Here is a 21,986-nt window from a genome sequence, read left to right as displayed (position 1 = left end):
AATATCCTCACTATCAGGCTGGTGAAACCTTGCCATGTTTGTTGTCGTCTGCATCATTGTGAACAGTCCGAAATATCTGACGTTTTCCAGGCTTTTTCACAATTTTGATATTTTACGTGCCAGGAAAACGTAAGAACCGGTGCCATTACGAAAACTGGAAATTTAGCCGTCTCCAACCGGAGGTCATTTTTATTACTTGCGAACCAAGTAAATGTCGAAATCAGAATTTATCAAAAGCACAATGGCTCTAGTACTAACCAATATCGATGAAAAGAAAATATCACTCCACATTTCGTTCCAGGACTTGTAAGATTTTAAAATGCACGAAATAAAGACAAATTTCGACAGTGTGACAAAATCTTTTTAACGGATTGTACATTTTATAAATGAACCAAAAAAACTACACAGGTAACTCTCGATACTCGAAGTCCACGGGACCGAGCGAAAACTTCGAGAGATCAAGAGTTCGAGTTTTCAAGATGATTCAGTCCTTCATTCCAGAGATAATCTTACACACATGCTTTAACAACGATTCTCCTTTATATTTTTGAGGTGAATATACAGATCTGGACGTTTTTTTAAGTTAATAAAAGAGAAAATATATTTTGTCATAATATTTATTTATTCCACGTATGATGAACATCAGATATAAAATGCATCCATTGTATATGAACGAACGATGTAATGAAAATCATATGATTTTTAGCGCTTTAAAATACCAGACAATTTACATGCAGATCTATTAAGCGTTTAAGCACACATTTGTTTTAATAAATATTTCAAATGAAGTGTCAATTCAAGCATTAATATTTACTCACACAAATAAAAGCACAGTCATTTTAGTTTGTTGGACAAGCATGAATACAGTCAGCACTGGCATAGTCACTACGCTAAAACATGATCACTTAAAAAATTTCGAAATGTGCGATTGGTGGGCAATTTTCTTCTTGAAAATGTCTCTGTTCACAAGATCACAAATAATGTTAAAAGTTAATCAAATTGTCACTACTATCGGCACGGCTTTGAAGGTAGGACGTGCACAATGTCACGTGCACTAGATACACTTTCAAAGTATGAAGGGGGCAGGGCGGTTATCGGGATTGTTCTCTTCTACAGATTGGGCTGCTTCTGCCTCCCGATTCATTCAGACTTCCTCTAAGATGTCATCGTCTGTTAAGTCGGCACATGTCGGAAGTGCGTTGTCGGCGTTGGTAAACTGCTGCAGGACATCGGGGGTCAGGCCATGGTCTCGTAATCTCGACAAAAGGATGTTATCGTCAATGTCAAAGTCATCATCTTCTTCCTCGGCCTCTGCTGTGGTACTGTTGGCGAAACCAGCATGCTTGAAGCAGTTTCAAATGGTCTTCACAGTGACACAGGCCCAAGCTTTGCTCAGCATACCGGGTATGTAGGGCATCTAGGATGGAGATGTGTGGAGTCTCTTTCTTATCAATGGCGGAGATTTAGCGTAGGAGAATTCTCTTTCTGTAGTGGACCTTCATATTCTGGATTATTCCCTGGTCCATGGGCTGGGTCTTGGATGTTGTATTGGGTGGCAGAAATATCAGCTCTATGGACTGCAGCGCGGGGATCTTTGGGTGAGCCGGACAGTTGTCGATGACAAGGGCAGTCTTTCGTTTCTTTCTCTTCATCTTCTTGTCGAGCTGTTTGACCCAGGTAGAGAAGATGTCTACGGTCATCCAGGCTTTCTTGTTGGTGTTGTACTCCACGGGAAGGGACCGGACGTTCTTGAAGCAGCGAGGATTGGCGGACTTTCCAATCACAAGGAGCGGCAGCCTGTCTGTGCCTTCCATATTAGCACACACCATAGCGGTTAATCTTTCCTTATTTTTCTTGCCGCCATGAGAGTCTAATATATCCTTGAATTCAAGGGTTTTGTCAGGCAGCAAGCGGAAAAACATGCCGGTTTCATCAGCATTATAAATTTCTTTAGGGGGTAGCGTGTGAGAAGAAGTTTCAGTTTTTCTTGCCAGACTGACATATCATCAGACTGCGTGTCAACTGACTTTTCTTCACCACAGGCTCTTTTGAACGTAATCCCTTGTCGGGATTTGAAATTTTGTAACCAGCCGTTAGATCCTTAAAGTCTGCTACATTGAGTTTCTTGGCAAACTCTTCTGCTTTTGTAACTAGCATTGGTCCAGATATGGGAATGTTCTGGTCTCTGGCAACTTTGAACCTTTTTAAAGTGGCAGATTCAACATCATTAAATGTACCCGTTCTACTGTTCTTTCTTTTGGGATTGAACTGCTGGTAGGTATTCATTTAATTTTTTTTCTTTGTTTTTCAGCCATGTTGAAAGTGTATTGGGCGGTACGCCGAAATCTGGCTATCTGAGATTTTGATTTCTCCCCCCTCTCGACCTCCAGAACTGCTTCATACTATGTGTTAATACTTTTCATGTTGAGTTTTCTTTATACGCCTTTGCCTCCTAATGCAGACTTTGCATTAGGTGCAGAATTTACTGATCTGGTTATCCCCCCGAACGGACCGGGTCCTTCACCAGATTGCTCAGTAATACTGCACTGCGAGGCAACTTTTCGTAAAATTGATTTCTGAGTAGCATCTACTGATCTGGCTACCAAGGGTTTCGGGAGATCAAGAGTTCGAGAAATCAAGAGTGAATTTGCTTAGTTACATAGGGAAAAAAAGCGGGACCGGAGACTCACTTCGAGCGATCAAGAACTTCGATAGAACGAAGTTCGAGTCATCAAGAGTTACCTGTATTATTAAGGGGGATGTACGGCCACCTTAAGTGCAGTGAGAACAAAATGTAAACATTTCTTCAAATGGCTAAAATACATTATATTTTGTTCAAATTGTAAGTCCTTATGATAAAGATACGATAAATATGCATAACTGAATGCATATTGTGCATATATAATCTATACTTTTGCAGAAAAATGCTTTTGAAATGCTCCTTAGAACTGCGCAGCTGCAGAATTCAGCAGAGCCTTAAAAAATTCAAAAAAATACGCAAACTGTGCATTAATGTTCTCTCTACAACCATTTGTTGAAAAAATGTCTCAATTTTGCACTTTTAAATGATAAATTCAAGTTTAAAACAAGGTATCGTTGCCTTCAAAAAGAGTGTAAAGAACCATGAAAGTAGTTCACGGATAGCAGCACGTGGTCTATTTTTAGCACAGAATTTTGTTTTCCAGACCTCTTCTTAATATGGAGGGACATAACAATCTTTAAATGTAGAAGAGAATTACAGTTGCAAAATATTTCAAATAGTATGAACACTTTTAAAAGAGGAAATGTGTTATAGTGTGGCTTGAAGTAATTTATTTAGTATTATTATCGAACAGTTTTAAAATAGTGTACGTATTAATATAAAAGAAAATATCTTAAACTCATTGATTCATGGTAAGGAAAAATGAGTACCATCAAAGTTAAGAATTAAGAGTTTGTAAGTTTGCCACAGATAACATAAATATCTATCAAAATTTTAATTATCACCAATGAAACACAAAGAAATTAAACACATAAAATCGATATGAATGACCTTGTTTTAGTACCTACTAGTACAAGGGGTGATCAAAAAGTTCGTGAACTATCTCTACAAAACCACAATTCAGATTAGAAACAAATTTGGTGCACAAATAGCCAAACAAGTTCTATAAATAGCATATGCTGAATAAAGTTTTTCTCACAATGTGAAAATGATGTCATTATGCAGATAGTTGTGACGAAAAATGGTTGTCTCAGTGGAACTCGTTCAACAAACGATTAAAATTTTTATGGTATATCTTAAATATGCCTTTGAAGTAGCGTATAAGAATTTGTTCACAGTTTATTAAGACAAATGACTTCCTCTAAATTCAATCAATGATTGGATAGATTGTTTTAGTGAAGGAAGGTAGATGGTTAAATATGATACTTGTTATGTTGTCCTGTGAAAGCAAGTTTGAAAAGGGATGTGTTTTTAATTAAGACGTCGTTCACAGAATTGAGGCTGATTTTGTAACGTCAAAATATACTTTTCTGACGTTATTACACACGTCGTTTAAGCGTAAAAACGTCAAAAATTAAAGGCGTAACAAATTAGACTAGACATCCAATTTTTGCTCCCGTTTTCTTAAAAATGTCTTACTTTTTAGAGTTTCTTTAAATACACAATTTTATTTATTTGCACATTTTAAAAATAATATTTTATTTGTTACAAGTTTTCCCAGTAAATAGGGAATACAGCTAATATTGGTGCTATACGCCCGGTTAAATACCATTAGACGCATATTTGTGTCGTAGTAACAAAACCGACTAGACCTCAAAATCGCTCTATTAATCTGTCCTACTACTTGCTTAAATTTTTCTAAAGAAACATTTGACTACTTCTTGCTTTGCACATTTCATTTATCAACTTAGTTTTACGAAAAGAACCTGCTATATATTTAAAAATCTTTTCCAAACATTCTATCTTTTCTTGTTACTTGACAAGAACACGACATATTACGGAACCCTCTCAATTTTACGAACAGTCGAAATCGGCCAGTAAACTGGAAAATTAAAAATGGATATTGTATGACATCATCACCAGACATTATAGAAGCATCGTACAAATTGGCAGAAAAATCACTGTAGCCAAAACGATAAAATGACCAAAAATACTAACGCCCGTGGTTTACAGTGTTACAAGTTACGCAATTTCAAACCCCAATACTATGCACGACGTCTCAGCAATATGCTATCAAAGACCTCCAATTTACACTTTGAAAAATACTTGAATATTTCAACAATAATATAACTATCAAATACTTAGATATCGTATACTTTTTGATCACCCCTCGTATACTCTGTCAAATAAACATTTACAATTTTCATTACAGCGCAGCAACATTTGAAAAGGAATGAAATAATTCAGAGTGGGTTAGGAGATTTAATAAATAAAAAAAACTTTCGTCTATTTGCCCTTTTTGTCAAAATTACAAATTTACAGAGTAAAGAAAAAAATCAACATAATTAAGGTGGAATGTCACACCAATTTTTTATTTTATAGATCTTTGAGTCATCCTTTTTAAACAATGGTTTCAGCATTGAAAGGCCGATATTAGCTCTTAATTATTTTATCTGAATTTTTTTGTATTTTTTCAAAGAAAATGAAAAAAATTATTGACGTCCAAATTAGATGCTTTCTTGTAAAATTTTTGCTGTAAATAAATGCATCACATAAATACCTAATAAAATATGTAAAGATGTAATTTTTAAAATATGTAATTTTTTATAAAAAAAATTAAAAAGTCTAACCAGACTTTCTTTACATATTTTATTAGGTATTCATGTGATGCATTCATTTACAGCAAAAATTTTACAAGAAAGCATCTAATTTAAATGTAAATAATTTTTTTCGTTTTCTGAAAAAATACAAAAAAATTCATATAAAATAATTAAGAGCTAATGTCGGCCTTTCAATGCTGTAACCATTGTTTAAAAAGGATGACTCAAAGATCTATAAAATAAAAAGTTGGTGTGGCATTCCTCCTTAAAAATTTTATACCATCTTTTAAATGACGTTTGGTGGTCCTCCCAACTCAGGGAAAAATTATTGGGTCCATATATATAGGTAAGAAAAAAAATTCCTAAGGATTTAAATTTTGAAGAACAAACATAGCATTTTCGGGGGGGGGGGGGGGGGGGGCTCTCATTTTTTTTTTTTTTGCGATGATAGACATAGCATATGTAATGGACCTTTCTTTGCAAACACTGTGCTTGCTTCTAAATGTCAAAGAAACAACTCCATATATTTTATCAAGCTTCGTATGTTCAATGAGCGGGAGCTTACAACGTTGTCAACATAAGGAGACATGATGCGTTTTTATGTCCAAACATTACTCCATACAATGTGTGGTTCATTGCAAACAATCTAGCTATTTATGTGAGGTGCCTGAAGGAAATCCTCTAACTGCCTATTTTTTCTATCTAACTGCTAAACAAAGTAGACATATGTACCAACTTTTCGAATGTAAGACATGTAATTACAACTTGTTTTTCATGCACCGCATATTGTTTAACATTTTCAAATAAAATGCTTAGCATCCTCCTTGCAGTGCCCCATTTGAAAATAACTTCTATCACCACAGAAAAAAGACCCGCCGTAAACACATATGTTTAGGACATATTTTATCTTTTTTCTTGAGTTTTAAAGAAACCAACAAATTATCAAGACTTGTTCCATGAAAAATTAGATATAATCATAGTAATAAACGCATCTATCCACAGCAGATATATGCACATGCCAACCACGTGCTCAGTGGAATGATATTATCGAGGAAATTCGAGCTGTAAACAGAACAGTTTTTCCCGATTTGCTGGAGTGGGGTTAAAATCGAGTTTTTTCCATTAATTAGACGATGCGATGCAACAAATAAAAGTAGTAAGTAATATAAACTAATGATTTTTACTTAGTTATTTCTTGTCTTGATGTTATTATGGTCGCATTTATTCTAAAATCAATGTTATTTGAACTCTGTGTGACAGAGGAATGGCGGACGAAATAAACACATGGCCTCAGGAAGACACCCATATGAAAAATCAAATTTTCAAGAATTATTGATAATGACAAGAAAAAAGCGAAACAAACGGTTGTAGCCATATTATCAATGAATCAAATTATCTCGAAAGAATAAGCAATTCAGAATGGCAGTATCTGTCATGGCTTTATTTTGTTTAAGATAGGTTATTACATAATAAATCAATGGTATCAAACAATGGACAATGATCAAGTATTATTGCAAGTGTCAATGAGTAAGCGCCGATCCTCAATCTGGCATTTGGCGCCTACGGTTTGCAGAAACGGAGCCATATGGTGCTGACAACCCTGGAGGGTAAACAGAAGTTGCCAGCGATGGCTTGTTGCAAAATTCTGTAGTTCGTCGGCATGGATTGCAGCCTGGAAGGATCTCTAAAGCCATGACGAGGGACGATGTTGCGCTGGAATCGGAAATGATAACAGCAGAAACACAGGAGAAAACTAATAATAATTGAATGCACCATATTTATGCCCTAACATACCTATGATAAAAATACTATATGTATGCATATCCGCGTACGTAACTGAATAGGGTGATGTATATATGTAAGCAGTTTTTATGGATGACTGGTATATGTAAGCAAGTTTTATGGATGATCGGTGTAAAGGAAAAAACTGTGTGGATTAGATGAGGAATATTAATCTACATAAAATGGTGGGGGCGGGTGGGTGATCAAAATCGTCGAGCGAAGAGGATGTGTGCGCAAGCGCATTTAAGGCTTGGGGCTATTTTGGAAATTTGGTTGAGGTCAGGGGAGTTATCGCGCTTAGGCTATTCTTCTTCGATAACTGGCATTTACCGCACATGGCGGTAAATGCAATTATCTCGAAAGAATAAGCAATTCAGAATGGCAGTATCTGTCATGGCTTTATTTTGTTTAAGATAGGTTATTACATAATAAATCAATGGTATCAAACAATGGACAATGATCAAGTATTATTGCAAGTGTCAATGAGTAAGCGCCGATCCTCAATCTGGCATTTGGCGCCTACGGTTTGCAGAAACGGAGCCATATGGTGCTGACAACCCTGGAGGGTAAACAGAAGTTGCCAGCGATGGCCTGTTGCAAAATTCTGCCAAGTGGATTGCTGTGCGCGAATTTCGAGACAGCAATCCATCCGCCAACAAGTGGCGGACAATTTGGCAAACAAGACATCATGTCTTATGCAACGCAATGATTCTCAAAGCAATACAAAAACAATATGCAGGGTATCATCAATGAATAATGTGGCAAAGCAATATAACACAACATATCAAAGCATCAATCAGCATAACTGGGGGGGGGGGAGGGGAGAGGGAAGGATGCAATGCAACTCAGTGCAATTGCGACTACTATCATGAATATGGGATGGTGTGAAGGTGTTTCTTTTACAAGCCATGCACAGATACTGTGTTTTATGGGAGTGTGGGGAAAACCTTTTGACTGGAAGTCAGAAACTTGGACAATGCCGTTTGAATTGTAGTTGTAAAAATAGAATTTCCAAGATCTGATAAATGAACACAATCGAGGAATAATTTGGGCTGATCAATTCTAATATCTGGGTAACGAATGAGGGCCCCATTTAACTTTTGCACAACAAAGCAACCAATGGAATTATTGATTCTTTTTCTAGATTTCTCTGCAGCTTCGCTCGAAATCATGTAACGCCAGTATTTGCGAGGAAGTATGTTTGACCATACAAGAAGAGTGTTTGGTAATTTTCTATGAATGGAGGCTAATAATGATTTCATGGCTATTTGTAATTTTTTAAGGGACTGAATGCCGATACTGTTGCCACCGCAGTGAACTATTAGAACTTGAGGAATGATTTCATTATGGCGATTTAACAAACTAGCAATGTGTTGATCAAGTTGCTCCCATTTTAGTCCCCCAGATCCGGACCAGGTTACATCTATGTTTAAGTGCTCCAGAGACAAGTTTTGGCCAATTGGTGAACGTGTGCAGTAATCTTCAGCTCGTCTGATGATGGAAGATCCAACAATCCATACTTTGCAGCGAGTTCCTGCAAACTTAGCTTACAGTTAGTAAGACTGACTATCTACAAGACTACAGTATTAGGGCGAACATATGACTTAAAAGCGTTGGATTTCCATCTACCCATGGTTTTGATTTCTTGCTCTGGAGTACCTTGCATATACAATGAAGTTGCAGCCCCTATGCGAAATGAATGGGATTTGAATGTTGATATATCAAGTTTGAGGAATGATAGAGCTTTCTTTAGTATTTGATTGAATTGATAGTAAGTCAAGGGTGAGCCATCCATGTGGCACAGAAACTGTGATGTTTGAGTTTGTGATGGTCTATGGGTCGCGTACTCTAGAACGTTGTGGAATAGGACTTGATTGTGCTTTGTACTGTTAATGTGCATTGTTGTGCCCTTGCCATGCTGATCTGTTTTAGTTTTCCCTAAAGTGATCTGAATGGATGATTGGGATATTGATACATTTTCTATTGATAATGGGGAACTGTGGGTATTTGCCCTAGTAGTGGTTATTTCACCAACTCGAAGTAAAGCAAAGAATGCGAGCCCATATGCTGAGGAGAACAGTAATTTTTCATAATAATTGCGACACACATGTTGCAGCGAGTCTATTAACTTGACTAATAGGGGAAATGTTATCGGGCTTCTTGAATCTTTTCTATGTTTTAGTTGTTTAAAGCCATTTAGCATTTTCTTAACTATGAAAAATTGGCATGGGTCTGGGAAATTACCAAGTTTTATGTTGAAGCTTAAGCCAGCTAGGTAGGTTTTGGCTGTAGAGTATGTTGTCCCCTTTGAGGATAGGTAAGCAATATAGTTAATTAATTGGTCTATGGGAGGGGGCCATACTTCTGTTAAGTTAAATTTTTTTTTAAATTGTGCAAATGAGTCAAGACCTTTCTGGTATATTTCTTGAGTGTTATGAGAGACTGATGCTGAGAGTAGTTGTTCTACTTCCTGCTCAAATGGTTCCAGAATTCCAGAGGAACTTGGCAGGGATAATAGTCTGCATGGGGGGCCAGCTTCCTGAACTTTTGCCACTGAAAACGAGATATGGCATCAGCTATAGAATTAGAATGACCTGGTACATGTTCGCAGCGGACTTGGATATTGTATTTTAATATTTTATAAAGAAAAGGCCTGAGGAGGGACATAACTCTTGGTGACTTTGATGTTTTTTGGTTGATTATCTCGACAACAGCCATGTTATCAATATGCAAGATTATTTTTCTGCCTTGTAGTTTGTGGCCCCATATGTATATTGCAAGGGCGACTGGGACTAGCTCCAGATAAGTCGGATCTCTACAATCGTGTTGTGACCATTCTGAGGGCCATTGTAGGTAGGACCATTGTGTACCAAATATGACCCCGCACCCAAGTGAACCAGAGCTATCAGAGGATATGTGAATAGTGTCTTTATCTGACCAGTGAATATCTGGGAATACAGTTGTGCCATTAAAGTCGGACAGGAACTCGAGCCATATATCTACATCTTCGCGAAGTGCCCTTGAGATAGTGATATAATGGTGTTGTTTGTATCCCTGTGATAGGCTGTCATAAAATCGCCTACAAAAGGCTCTCCCTGCAGGTATTGCCTTAGAAATAAATGCCAAAGATCCAACTAATGATTGCATTTCTTTAAGAGTAATTTTGCGACGCGAGGCAACGTTTTGAAGTTATAGAGCAACCGAATGGGAGGCACTTATCGAAATAATAGTTGTTAAAATAAAAACCAAGCAAGGAAAAATCCTCGGGGCGAATAGGAAGGAGTCTGAATGCACTAGAAATGTCTTTTTTCCCCAACAAAGCTCCCTTGCCTAGTTCTTTTATCATTCTTACTGTCGAGTCAAATGATGTATAATGAACGGTGCAGAGATCTGGGTCTATAAAGTCATTAACACTATTTCCCTCTGGTGCAGATAAGTTACAAATCATACGCCACCCCCCTTGCTTTTTGGGAACAATGCCTATTGGGCTACACTTGATATTTGACATGGGGATATTCTTGAACGGCCCAGCTACTCTACCTAATTTAACCTCTTGATCAATTTTTTCTTGGAGCTGCTGTGAATTTGTTTGTGCAGATTTCATGTTTTTAGATTTTTGATATTCCCGTATACCCGAATAACAAATGTTGAAACCATATTGAAAACCATTGATTAATTCATGAGCAATATGTTGCAAGGGGTAGTCTTTTAGCATTGATTTTAGGATGTTAACGTTGACTGGGGTTGGGGCCAAGTCCCAGAGGCCTTGGTTGGTTTGGGGGGAACCCTCTACTCTGAAATCTGCTTGGGGGCTGGCGGGGATGTTCGGCTTGGGATGGGCGAAAGTTTTCTGTGCGAAATGCCTGACTGTTGTGCCAGCGGCAGTTTATGAGTGGGTGATTATTGGAGCATTTAATGCAAGCATGTTGATAAGTGCAGTATGGTCTTCCGCATGTGCCTTTGTAATTGAAGTCAAAGCATTTTGGCGATTTAGTTGTATAATTTGGGGTTTGCTGTGATAGAGTGTTGTGGCCATGAGACACATACAAGAGCCATAATTCTGCGTCGACACACCCCCAGTCGAGAGTATGGTTCCTGGAGCGCTTTAGTCTAAACTGTATGTCATAATTGAGCCAGTTTAAGTTTGATGATCGCTGTGCAGCAGTGCGTATGATGTTAATGTATTTAAGGATTGATTGAATGTGTTCAGGGAACTTAGTCAAGTAAATGCTGCTGAAAATGAGGAAAGCATTTGTCCATGTTTCAATTGAAGTTATTTTGATCTCTTTATGCTTAGCCTTTAGCACTAATTCGCCAGCAACAAATGCGAGCTGTTGCTGGGGCTCGTCATTTGGTTTGAGAGGAAGTAATTTATGCAAGTGAATGAATGCATTATCATATATGTTTTGTCTCAGGTTGTCTGGGACATGGACGCCCAATGCGTCTGAAACGCTACATAATGAATTTGGTGTTGTTGCACTTGAATTAGATAATGTATTAGTGCTGCCTGAAGTACCTGTAGAAAGCATTGTTGGCGATGCCTCAAACTCTAAGGGGTCAGGGATGTCTATTCCTGAGGAAGTTGTAGGCTGGTTTGATAAGGCTGGAGGTATGGCGTCAGGAGTGACCTGGTTCGGTTGAGTCACGGTGCTTGTAGCAGTGGTGACCTGGTTCGGTTGAGTCACGGTGCTTGGAGGCCTGGATGCTTTGGCCTTTTTGGTGGCAGCTGGAGCTCGGCCGGGCCTGGCATATGGAGACTTTGTAGTCCTTTTTGCACGGAGCATGTTTAATATAGTAATCCACGTAATGGGTTGCAACTTGGAGGTGATTTTTCTGTTGATGCTGTCTGATCAAAATCGTCGAGCGAAGAGGATGTGTGCGCAAGCGCATTTAAGGCTTGGGGCTATTTTGGAAATTTGGTTGAGGTCAGGGGAGTTATCGCGCTTAGGCTATTCTTCTTCGATAACTGGCATTTACCGCACATGGCGGTAAATGCAACTAACACCATTTTCAATGCATTTTTCATCTCGTAAATGCTGTAGCTGCGCAGTTCTAACATGATTAATTTCCTCCTAATTAAAACAAAATAAACTTAATTATTTACTAATTTTGGTCTCTAACAGTAGGTAATTAGTGCATTAGCACTTTAAGTAACTTTGAGCTAGTTTAGTAGAGTATTAAGCACATTCTTGGTATTTCTTATTTTACACCAGACTAGATCTAATATGGCTTGTACATCCCCCTTAAATATTGAAAGTATTGCACTATTGATAACTTGTTACTTTGAAATTTAATTCGGTTCGCAAGTATCTAAAATTAACTCGAGAATGCCGCCTACGGATGGAGGCGGCGATTTCACAGATTTTGTAATGGCGCCGGTTCTGACGTTTTCCTGGCACGTAAAATATCAAAATCGTAGAAAAGCCTGGGAAACGTCAGCTTTTTCGGACTACATTCGGAACTCTACGGGTTTGTTCATTAATCGGAAACGAAAATGAAACAAGAGATATCCGAAGGGGTGGAACACGACGTTTTGTTGCAGGGAAAATACGACGGTAGCGTGACCTTCTCAGCCAATAAGATTCTATTTTAGTAGTGATTATTTATATGAGGTATAATAAATGTATTTGAACCGGTTTTGCCTAACTTCAGTAAAATGTAATCTTCTACAGAATCTATAATAATTATGAAATTATAACGCCAGTTGAAAGATCGGGTTTCCCTTAATTAAGGACCTATTAAAATAAGTGATTTAAGGACATCATCGTTAATTTTATTTTACATCATCAATGATAAAGTGTCCAACAGGACTATATAGTTATAATGTGAAGTAGAACATGAAGGAGAATTATGTTTTAGTTATTTGAAGAACTAGACAATAGCTAGGCATATTTTTAGCTCTACTGGTCAGAGACCAGAAGAGCTTATGCGATAGTAATGCGTCCGTCGTCCGTCCGTCTGTCTGTCTGTCTGTCTGTCCGTCTGTAAACAATTTTTCAAAATGTTACTCCTCCTACAGTTTTGGTTTGATTTCAATATAACTTGACACACAAGTAGACTACACAAGATACATAATTCTGTGTATCGGTTTTTGATTTCGATGAACGGTGTTGCCGTGGTTACTAAAAATAGAAATTTCTGTGAAATTCTTTCAAAATGCTACTTCTCCTACAGTTTTGGTCTGATTTCAATATAACTTGGCACAGAAGTAGACTACACTAAGATACATAATTCTGTGTATAGGTTTTTGATTTCGATGAACGGTGTTGCCGTGGTTACTAAAAATAGAAATTTCTGTGAAATTCTTTCAAAATGCTACTCCTCCTACAGTTTTGGTCTGATTTCAATATAACTTGGCACACAAGTAGACTACACTAAGGTACATAAATCTATTTTGACGTGCTTCTAAAAATAGAAATTTCTGTGAAATACTTTCAAAATGCTACTCCTCCTACAGTTTTGGTCTGATTTCAATGTAACTTGGCACACAAGTAGACTACACTAAGATACATAATTCTGTGTATCGGTTTTTGATTTCGATGAACGGTGTTGCTGTGGTTACTAAAAATAGAAATTTCTGTGAAATTATTTCAAAATGGTACACCTCCTTCAGTTTTGGTCTGATTTCAATATAACTTGGCACACAAGTAGACTACACTAAGGTACATAATTCTGTGTATAGTTTTTCACTTCAATGAACGGTGTTGCCACGGTTACTAAAAATAGAAATTTCTGTTTAATACTCTCAAAATGCTACTCCAAATACAGTTTTAGTCTGATTATAATGTAATGTGGCATGCAAGTAGACTACACTAAAACATAAAGACTTAATCAAGGATCATTTTTCTATTAGTTGCTGTTGAAAAGTTTCAATTCCCAACTGCCTAAGTACTTTTCTCTTCTTTTGCTATAAGTACAAACCAGTAGAGCTTCAGTCTCAACAGAGACTTCTGGTTCTTGTAATTAAACAATCTGGATGCAATAGTCAAAGTATTTTTGTAGGAAATACAAAGTATATATTTTTATGCCCCAGTAAACGAAATTTCTGGTGTATAAAATTTTGTCTTGTCCGTCCGTCTGTCTGTTTGTCCGAAAAAACTTTAACCTTGATTTAGTAGAGCTATGACTTTCAATTTCACTTGTGTATTCCTTGTGACAAGCTCTTTCTTTGGGTACCACCAAATTTGACCTTGACCTTGACCCACTTTTACACAAAAATTCCAATTTTTTACTTAGGTGACCTTGACCTTGGAGTTTGACCTACTTTTAAAAAGCAAACCTTGCCCATAACTTTTAAAGGATTAGGGCTTGTGCTTTCATTCTTTACATATTTAATCCTTGTGACAATATCTTTCATTTGATATCAAGAATCTTGACCTTGGCGTTTGACCTACTTTTAAAAAAAATTAACCTTGACTATAAATTTTAAAGGGTTAGGGCTAGGGCTTCCATACTTCTCAAATGTATTTTTTGTGGCAAAGCCTTTCATTGGATACAAACAATTTTGACCTTGACCTTAGAGATTTCAGTACTTATGAAAAAACCTTGACCATAACTTTTGAACGGCAATGGCTAGGGCTTTTATACTTCACACACGTAATCCTTGTGAGAAGAATTGTTATTGAAATCCAAAAACTTTGACCTTGACCTTGGAGTTGACCTTGGAGTTTGAGCTATTTTTCAAAAATTTTGACCTTCGTCACAACTTTTGAACGGTAGATACAAGGATTTTCATATTTCACATATGTATTTTTTGTGGCAAGACCTTTCATTGAATACCAACAGCTATGACCTTTTGACCTTGACCTTGGAGATTTCCGTACTTATAAAAAAAATTAACCTTGACTATAACTTTTGAATGGTAAGGGCTAGGGCTTTTATACTTCATATATGTAATCCTTGTGAGAAGACCTTTCATTGAATACCAAGAACTTTGACCTTGACCTTGGCGATTGACCTACTTTTCAAAAACTTTGACCTTGGCCATAACTATTGAACCAATCAAATGGTCGCCTGCAAAAGTTTTCATTCTTCAAGCAAATAAGTACTTACTTTGACCTTTCGTGAAATCTATGGAATGTTGTTAGATGTTAGTCACCTTGAAGTTTGACCTACCTTTCAAAAATTTATCCTTGACCATAACTTTTGAACAGGTGGTGTTAGGGATTTTGCATTTCACAATCATATTTCTCGTGAGAAAACCCTACTTTGGGTAATAATATATTTGATTTGCATTTAAGAAAAGTTCAATCTTCGTTATGTTGCCATACGGGGTCATCAGTGTTTGACAAACACATGTTGAACTTGAAATTGAAAGAGAGGTATACAACTTGTCATGTGCATTACCTTTGACATAAAGAATAACCGCGTCAGTTTTTGACCTTGACCTTCACGATTGATCTTATTTTTTTAAATCAACTTCAGTGATACATGTAATATATAAATAAATAACATATGATAGGGTATTCATATTAGACACAATATGTCATAAAAAATGACATCTCACCCACAAAGACACCGAAAGCCGGGGACCACAATTCTTTGAATTTGCTTGATTTACCATTAACGTCTTTTTCAAGCAAAATATCAAAATATGAAACAGATGTGTCAGACTCTATCGTATCTTTTATCTCACTTGCAAGCTCACTAGGATTATCGTATCGACATAAATATGGAAATTACAATTGTTAATTGACAATATGTCGTCGATATATCTAATTGTCGAGTTGAAAGTCACAGCAACTGTTTTCTTCTTTTCACGCATAATATTTTGCACAAATTTTGCTTCATATGAATATAAAAATAGGTCTGCTAATAAACTCGGGTAATGATCATCTTCAAAGTAAAAATTGTGAATTGGAATACCTGGTATGGAAAAATTTGCTTTTCATAGATATTGTCAATCAGAAACTCAAGCATCTTTTTGATATCGACTTCAGAGGACTTGTGTGTACAATGAGAATGTTTTAATAATATAATTTTGTAAATGAACAATGACAAGGTACGTAAATTTACGAGTTCCATTTTTATTGAAAAAGCAGCTGTCAGTGATATTGAAAAGCCTGGACTTTTATTTTTTAAACTGTTGATTTTGTTAAAACCTTGATATTTCAAATTGTCCAAAAGTTGCTTGGTGTCTTTCGTTTAATTCTTGTTTTTTTTTTAACATTAAAACGTTTATAGGCTTACTGAACTGGAAATATAACCTCTAAAATTAAATGTCATACATATGTATATAATCTGTATTATACGGATTTTTACCGAAGAACTTAACTGTAGACAAGTGTAACTATTCGTTCTCGTAGGCGTGCTTTAAAAATACAAATTCAACGATCATATATATCTTGAGATAAAAATAAATTTATCAAACCATAAAATGAAATATTAGCAGATAATAAAGGAACGGTATTCGAGCTCAATACTCCATTAAACAAATACAAAATAGGAGCGGAGCATACGCGCCATAGGCCTGTCATGTTGTAAATTTTGAATTTACTGGGTGGCAGTAAATGCTGCATGTTTTAAAAATCAATTATGCAATCTTTTTTTTTTTTTAAAATATTGCCAAGGGCAATAAAATCCTTAACGTGTATCTTCATTCAGACCAAAGGTTTATATCTGTAGACGAAGGCAGAGGTTTTCTATTAGTTGTTTGAAATTCTTAAAATAGGTACAAATTAAAAACAAGCTGATGGACAAAGAGAGGTAATTGGTAAAGACCTCATTTCGTAAAACTTTGATCGATACAATGACCTTATCAGCAAATACAGTCTATCATTAGGCCAACTGCTGACTGACTTTTTTATACTGATTGTTGGGTCATTTTTTACACACTGAATTGTTTACAGATTTTTCCATTTTTCCGAATATTACAAAGTGCACATGGTTAGTGTGACCAATCGGCAAGGGATGCTCACTCCTCCATTGCACCTGATCCCACCTCTGATGTTTTAGAGGTCCATGTTTGTTCTGCTGAATAAGAATTATTGGATTGCATTCGAGTGGTTATTGAATGAAATTAATTGAACTGTTACCCTTTACTGAATGTTTCTACTCTATTAACCAAAATTTAACCCTTGAACACTCAGAATTGCACATGCTTTTTATGGTATTGGAAAGTGATGAATAATAAGCACGTCAAATTTCCGAATTAAAGGTATGTATAACGAGGCGGCCCTGTAAAATCGGCAAAAATTAAACGCACGATAACATTTTTTGAACTGTGTCAATTTATTGTTAAGGTTCCCCTTTGTAAAAAATTGGTTTCAATTTTCCTCAACTCACGTGACCTTTTGTGTATATAACGTTCAAAACCGGTCTAATATTCCGGAATTCACCTATTTTGGACGTTTTCCTCATCTTCAAGTCTGGATTTCGATATGGCCGCATCCGAGTACGTATGCGAAACTTCGCAGAAAGAACAAGTATACATGGGTTTCTAATATGCAAGAGAAAAATTAACTGTACAAAAGTGCGGCCACGTCCGTTTTTACGAAAAATTGCAGTTGAAAATATTTCGTTTTTGGATAGATGTGACTTTTCCTCCATAATAAAATCTATACTTATAAAGAAATTTATTGTTTAAGTTTGAATCTTAAAGTTTTATTATCTAGTCTATACTTTTACAGAAAATTATCTGTATCTGAATGTTATGAAAACCACAAAAACTTTTCTCCGTAAAATTTATCAAGGGACATTACATGTAAATTAATGACGCAATACATTGAAAAAAACATGACGTCATAATGAGCCATCAAATTCTTCAGTCTTCCATAATGAAATAATTGATATGAAAAATTTTCGATCAATATATATATATATATATATACATGTATATATAGTGAAAAACAGTAATAACGACATAAGTTGGTATGGTTAAGAGGATTAATTTACATTAATTTATACATGTACCTCCTTCAAAAAGGACGTGATATTGACTTTACTGTTCAAGAAAAAAATCTTTTTTAACGTTCTATTGAAAATTATCATGCAGCTTTCTTTGGTATGATTTAGGCTATACATTTATCATGCTGATGAGAATGTTGACATCAGTGTTTCAAGACAGTTTAAATTATAAACATGCGGATCCAGGGCCGGTGCGTCGGGCGTCCCCCCTACCCCCGTTTGATTTTTAAAAATGGTTGTATTTTGTAAAACAGTCATTTAACTTCAGTTTTGTACAGTTTAGTATATAAGTTGAAAAAAAAATAATTACATCTAAGTCCTTTAAAATAAATAAAGGCTTTATTTATTTTTTTGTCACTAGCATTAAACACAAACATATAGATCTACATGTATGGTACGAGATATTCCGAAATATTATTTAACCGCCATAAATGTACCTACGTATTCTAAAATTCCTGCAAGGTCAAGATTGTTTTTCTAAAATAAAGGGAGAAACACATATCATATAGTAGGTATTCGTTCCCCGGACCCCACCAGGAATGTGCCCTCAACCCCCGTGTAGCTTATAAAAAGGTAAATAAAGAAAAGGAACGTGAAGTGAATTTTGATATTTTCTAAATGTTTAAGTGTCTTGTTATACTGCATTATGATTATTTGCATTTTGTCTTCATTTAAAAAGAGGGGGGTGGAGGGGGTGGGGTTACTGGTTATCAGCATGATTATAATGACTACAAATGAACAAGTTTATATCAAGAATTTGATTTCAAACTAGAGACAGTCCTTTGCTATTTTCTGTTGATGCCCACTCGACTCTGACCATTGATCGATCGATTACAGCCGACATCAATGCTTTGAAAACAAAAAGCACAGACTTCCAATAGCTTAAATTACGTTGATAAACCATCTAAAGCATACACTAGATTTCAATGTAGCATATTTATTTTCTACAAGTTTTAGAAAATTATGCCCGTTAGACAGTACTACTAAATTGTACTACTAAATTCTGGGAAGGTGGGGAGGGGTGTCCAGTCCATATCACCGTAAAATTCGTGTGGTTTTTTTTTTAAAAGAATTTTTCATTAAAACAACTTGAAAATCAACTTATTTTGTATAGAAACCCAGTATGTCTGTCCGTCCGTCTAGCTGTGCGTACGTCTGTCTTTTACGCTTTGGGGTACTCATCTCTTATCTGCAACTCCTCTCATACCACTGTAGTGAGTGAAATTCAATGAAACTTTCACAGAATCTTAATAACTTATTGCCATTGTGCACCTTCTATTTTATTTTTTGTTTGACATATATTTTGGGTTTCCAATGGCAAAACATAAAAGAGAGGTACCCCCAAAGGTAACAGACGGACGGAAACCCCGATCACTATATACCCTTCTACTTTTCAAGCGAGGGTAAAAAAAAATCTAAAATCAATGAAAATTGAAAAAAGGCATATCATATAACCCCGAAATAGTTTATTTAAAAAAGACCCAACATTTATAGCGCCACAATTTGTTGGAATGGAAAGGGGGAGTTCTGTTGATAGATTTTTCATTGCCAAAAAAAAAACAAAAAAAAAAAACCAAAAAAAAAAAAAAACCAACAATACGTTCATTTTTTAAAGTATTCACCTCATTTCATCTTGATGAATCAAGTTTCGTAGACTAGCGTGTCTGGTACAATCATTTGTTAAAAAATTATATATCTCTGAAAATTATTAAACTATATCAAACTATCAACGATATATGATGAATTGAAAGAAAGTTCAAAATGGTTTACTGGAATATTGGCAGGATTAAGTAAATAGTTCTCGGTTAAGAGAATTTACAGATTTCTTTTAACGTAACGTTAAAATCAGTAACGTCTACTCTTGATGACGTCGTTACGTCAAAAGTTGTAATTATTGAAGAAAATGCACCATTTTTCCAAACCTCTGGCGGAAAAATGGTATGAGATAATTCCAAAAAATAAAATGATTTTAAAAGGACACATTGTGGGCATGTTTGTAAAAAAACTTCTATCAAATTTAGAGACAGGGCCGCCTCGTTATACATACCGTACCCAGTATTGTAAAACGTTAATGATGACAACTACGAGAGGCAGCAAACATATTTTGAACAGAAAAGATCACTTTATCCTTCGGCGCAGGTGAGATTCAATAGGTAAAGCTTCTCCAGGAGGAAATAGATTATCAGATGACTTTGGGCAAACATGTTATCATATATTGTTCTTTTAATTTATTTCATAACCAAAATCTCCCTCTCTTTCTCTCTCCGAAAATGCATAAAACCTATAATTTACCTTTGAACAAAAAAAGTATATTATGTTTCACAGCGACGAACTGGCATTGAGCGTGACCAAAAACCGTCATATAACCTTTTTTTTAAGATATTATCGATGTACCTCATTCATAACGTATATGAAGTTATAAACAATAATAGAATTTTTCCACAATCCATATCTGATAATGTATGGTATTTTTGAGTAATGGAATTTATTATTGACTGTAGAAATAAACAAGCTAATTCAGAGAATTTGTGTCCCCCGCTTAGGGAAAAAGTCGGCTCCCCCTGACTGAATTTGTAGAATGATTAAATGTATACATGTATACTGAAGCAAATAAAATACATGTATGTCAATATGCATATAAAGATTTGATTGCTTATTCTTTATTATGTGTATAGAAGATTTTTTTTATGGAATGTTTATCACACTTAATGATGATTTTATAACCTCAGAAATTTTTCATTTCACATGCTGAATACTATCATTTAGTAAAAAAAAAAAGTATTTAAAAAAAAAAAGCAAGGATCGACCGAGATTCGATCCCAGGACCTCTCACACTTCAAGCGAGAGACATAACCATTAGACCACGGATTCGCTTTACGCGGTGTGAAGTATAAATGCAGAACTGAAGTCACATACATGTATATATTCATGTTTTCATGTTCGGTATTCTCAAAATTTTACACAATCCATGGCGTTTGATTTATTTAGCCTTTATTAAACAGTTCTAATAGATGTAATAAGAACATAAAGTCCGCCGAGAACCTGTTTTATACGCAATAACTCTCCTCATGCCCTTGCGCTAAAAATAGCGACATGTAATACTATAAATACTAATAAAACAAACGGGGCGGGGCACTTTGAGAGGGGCGAGAGACGTCCTAGGGAGTTTTGGTATAAAATTACATTGCATAAGCTCAAAATCTTCTTGAAATATCGCCCGGAAATGATAGTATTACACACAGACAGAATGTATAAATTTACGACCTTGAACTTTGACCTTTTGACCTCAAAATCAATAGAGGTCTTGATTAGGCCACAGGGAGTTGTTATGTTAAAATTTCATTGCAATAGCTCAAATGGTTCTAGAGATATCGTGTGGAAACGAAAGCGTTACAGACAGAATTTGCTTATTTATGACCTTGACCTTTGACCTTTTTACCTCAAAATCAATAGGGGTCTTTTTTAGTCCATAAGGAGTTGCTATGCTAAATTTCATTGCAAAAGCTCAAAGGGTTCTCGAAATATCGTGTGGAAACGAAAGCGTTACAGACAGACAGAAAGACGGACGGACGGACAAACCCAAATTAATATCCCCCACTTTTCAAGCGGGGGACAATAATTAGCTCTCAATTAAAGTAGGAAATCACAATTAACTTAATATATTTATTACTACAGTTCTCCATCTGAAAGAAATGTTCACACTGTCATATTGCACAATCAGAATATATACCATAATGTAAAAAGCAAAAGTGATAACCTTTCGTAATTGTCCCCCGCTTGAAAAGTGGGGGATATTAATTTGGGTTTGTCCGTCCGTCCGTCTTTCTGTCTGTCTGTAACGCTTTCGTTTCCACACGATATCTCGAGAACCCTTTCAGCTTTTGCAATGAAATTTAGCATAGCAACTCCCTATGGACTAAAGAAGAACCCTATTGATTTTGAGGTCAAAAGGTCAAGGTCATAAATAAGCAAATTCTGTCTGTAACGCTTTCGTTTCCACACGATATCTCTAGAACCATTTGAGCTATTGCAATGAAATTTTACATAAAAACTCCCTG

General features: G+C 35.9%; 2 protein-coding genes across 3 annotated transcripts; both read right to left on the bottom strand.

Moving 5' to 3' along the window:
- Positions 1–1,144: 1,144 nt before the first annotated feature.
- LOC134259127 (tigger transposable element-derived protein 6-like) lies at positions 1,145–1,922 on the bottom strand. The gene is made up of 2 exons (XM_062741725.1): positions 1,497–1,922; positions 1,145–1,342 (listed from the first exon to the last, which is right to left on the bottom strand). The coding sequence occupies exons 1-2, from the start codon at positions 1,920–1,922 to the stop codon at positions 1,145–1,147; spliced, it is 624 nt and encodes a 207-aa protein (XP_062597709.1).
- A 4,739-nt stretch (positions 1,923–6,661) lies between these two features.
- LOC134259129 (uncharacterized) lies at positions 6,662–11,921 on the bottom strand. Of its 2 annotated transcripts, none has more exons than XM_062741729.1 (2): positions 11,540–11,920; positions 6,662–6,954 (listed from the first exon to the last, which is right to left on the bottom strand). In XM_062741729.1, exons 1-2 carry the CDS (start codon positions 11,805–11,807, stop codon positions 6,926–6,928), a joined length of 297 nt encoding a protein of 98 aa, XP_062597713.1. In that variant the 5' UTR covers positions 11,808–11,920; the 3' UTR covers positions 6,662–6,925. The 2 variants fall into 2 exon arrangements, with proteins under 2 accessions (XP_062597713.1, XP_062597712.1); XM_062741728.1 differs by lacking the exon at positions 6,662–6,954 and adding an exon at positions 8,322–9,576 and having other exon boundaries at positions 11,540–11,921.
- Positions 11,922–21,986: the final 10,065 nt, after the last annotated feature.

Source organism: Saccostrea cucullata, unplaced genomic scaffold (assembly GCF_032062105.1).
Source record: "Saccostrea cucullata isolate Sc308-1 unplaced genomic scaffold, CSIRO_AGI_Scuc_v1 ctg881, whole genome shotgun sequence".
Lineage (NCBI taxonomy): Eukaryota > Metazoa > Mollusca > Bivalvia > Ostreida > Ostreidae > Saccostrea > Saccostrea cuccullata.
The sequence above is the reverse complement of the archived record's forward strand: the minus strand, read 5'-3'. Positions and strand labels throughout refer to the sequence as shown.

What these genes read in the sequence shown, in the direction of transcription:
- LOC134259127 (XM_062741725.1), bottom strand. Translation starts at nt 1,922, where the DNA reads ATGTTTTTCCGCTTGCTGCCTGACAAAACCCTTGAATTCAAGGATATA. An exon ending in GAATAATCCAGAATATGAAG is followed by an intron (nt 1,343 to 1,496) that starts GTCCACTACAGA and finishes AACTGCTTCAAG; the next exon opens with CATGCTGGTTTCGCCAACAG.
- LOC134259129 (XM_062741728.1), bottom strand. Translation starts at nt 11,807, where the DNA reads ATGCTCCGTGCAAAAAGGACTACAAAGTCTCCATATGCCAGGCCCGGC. An exon ending in GCCAACAATGCTTTCTACAG is followed by an intron (nt 9,577 to 11,539) that starts GTACTTCAGGCA and finishes TCTCGTTTTCAG; the next exon opens with TGGCAAAAGTTCAGGAAGCT.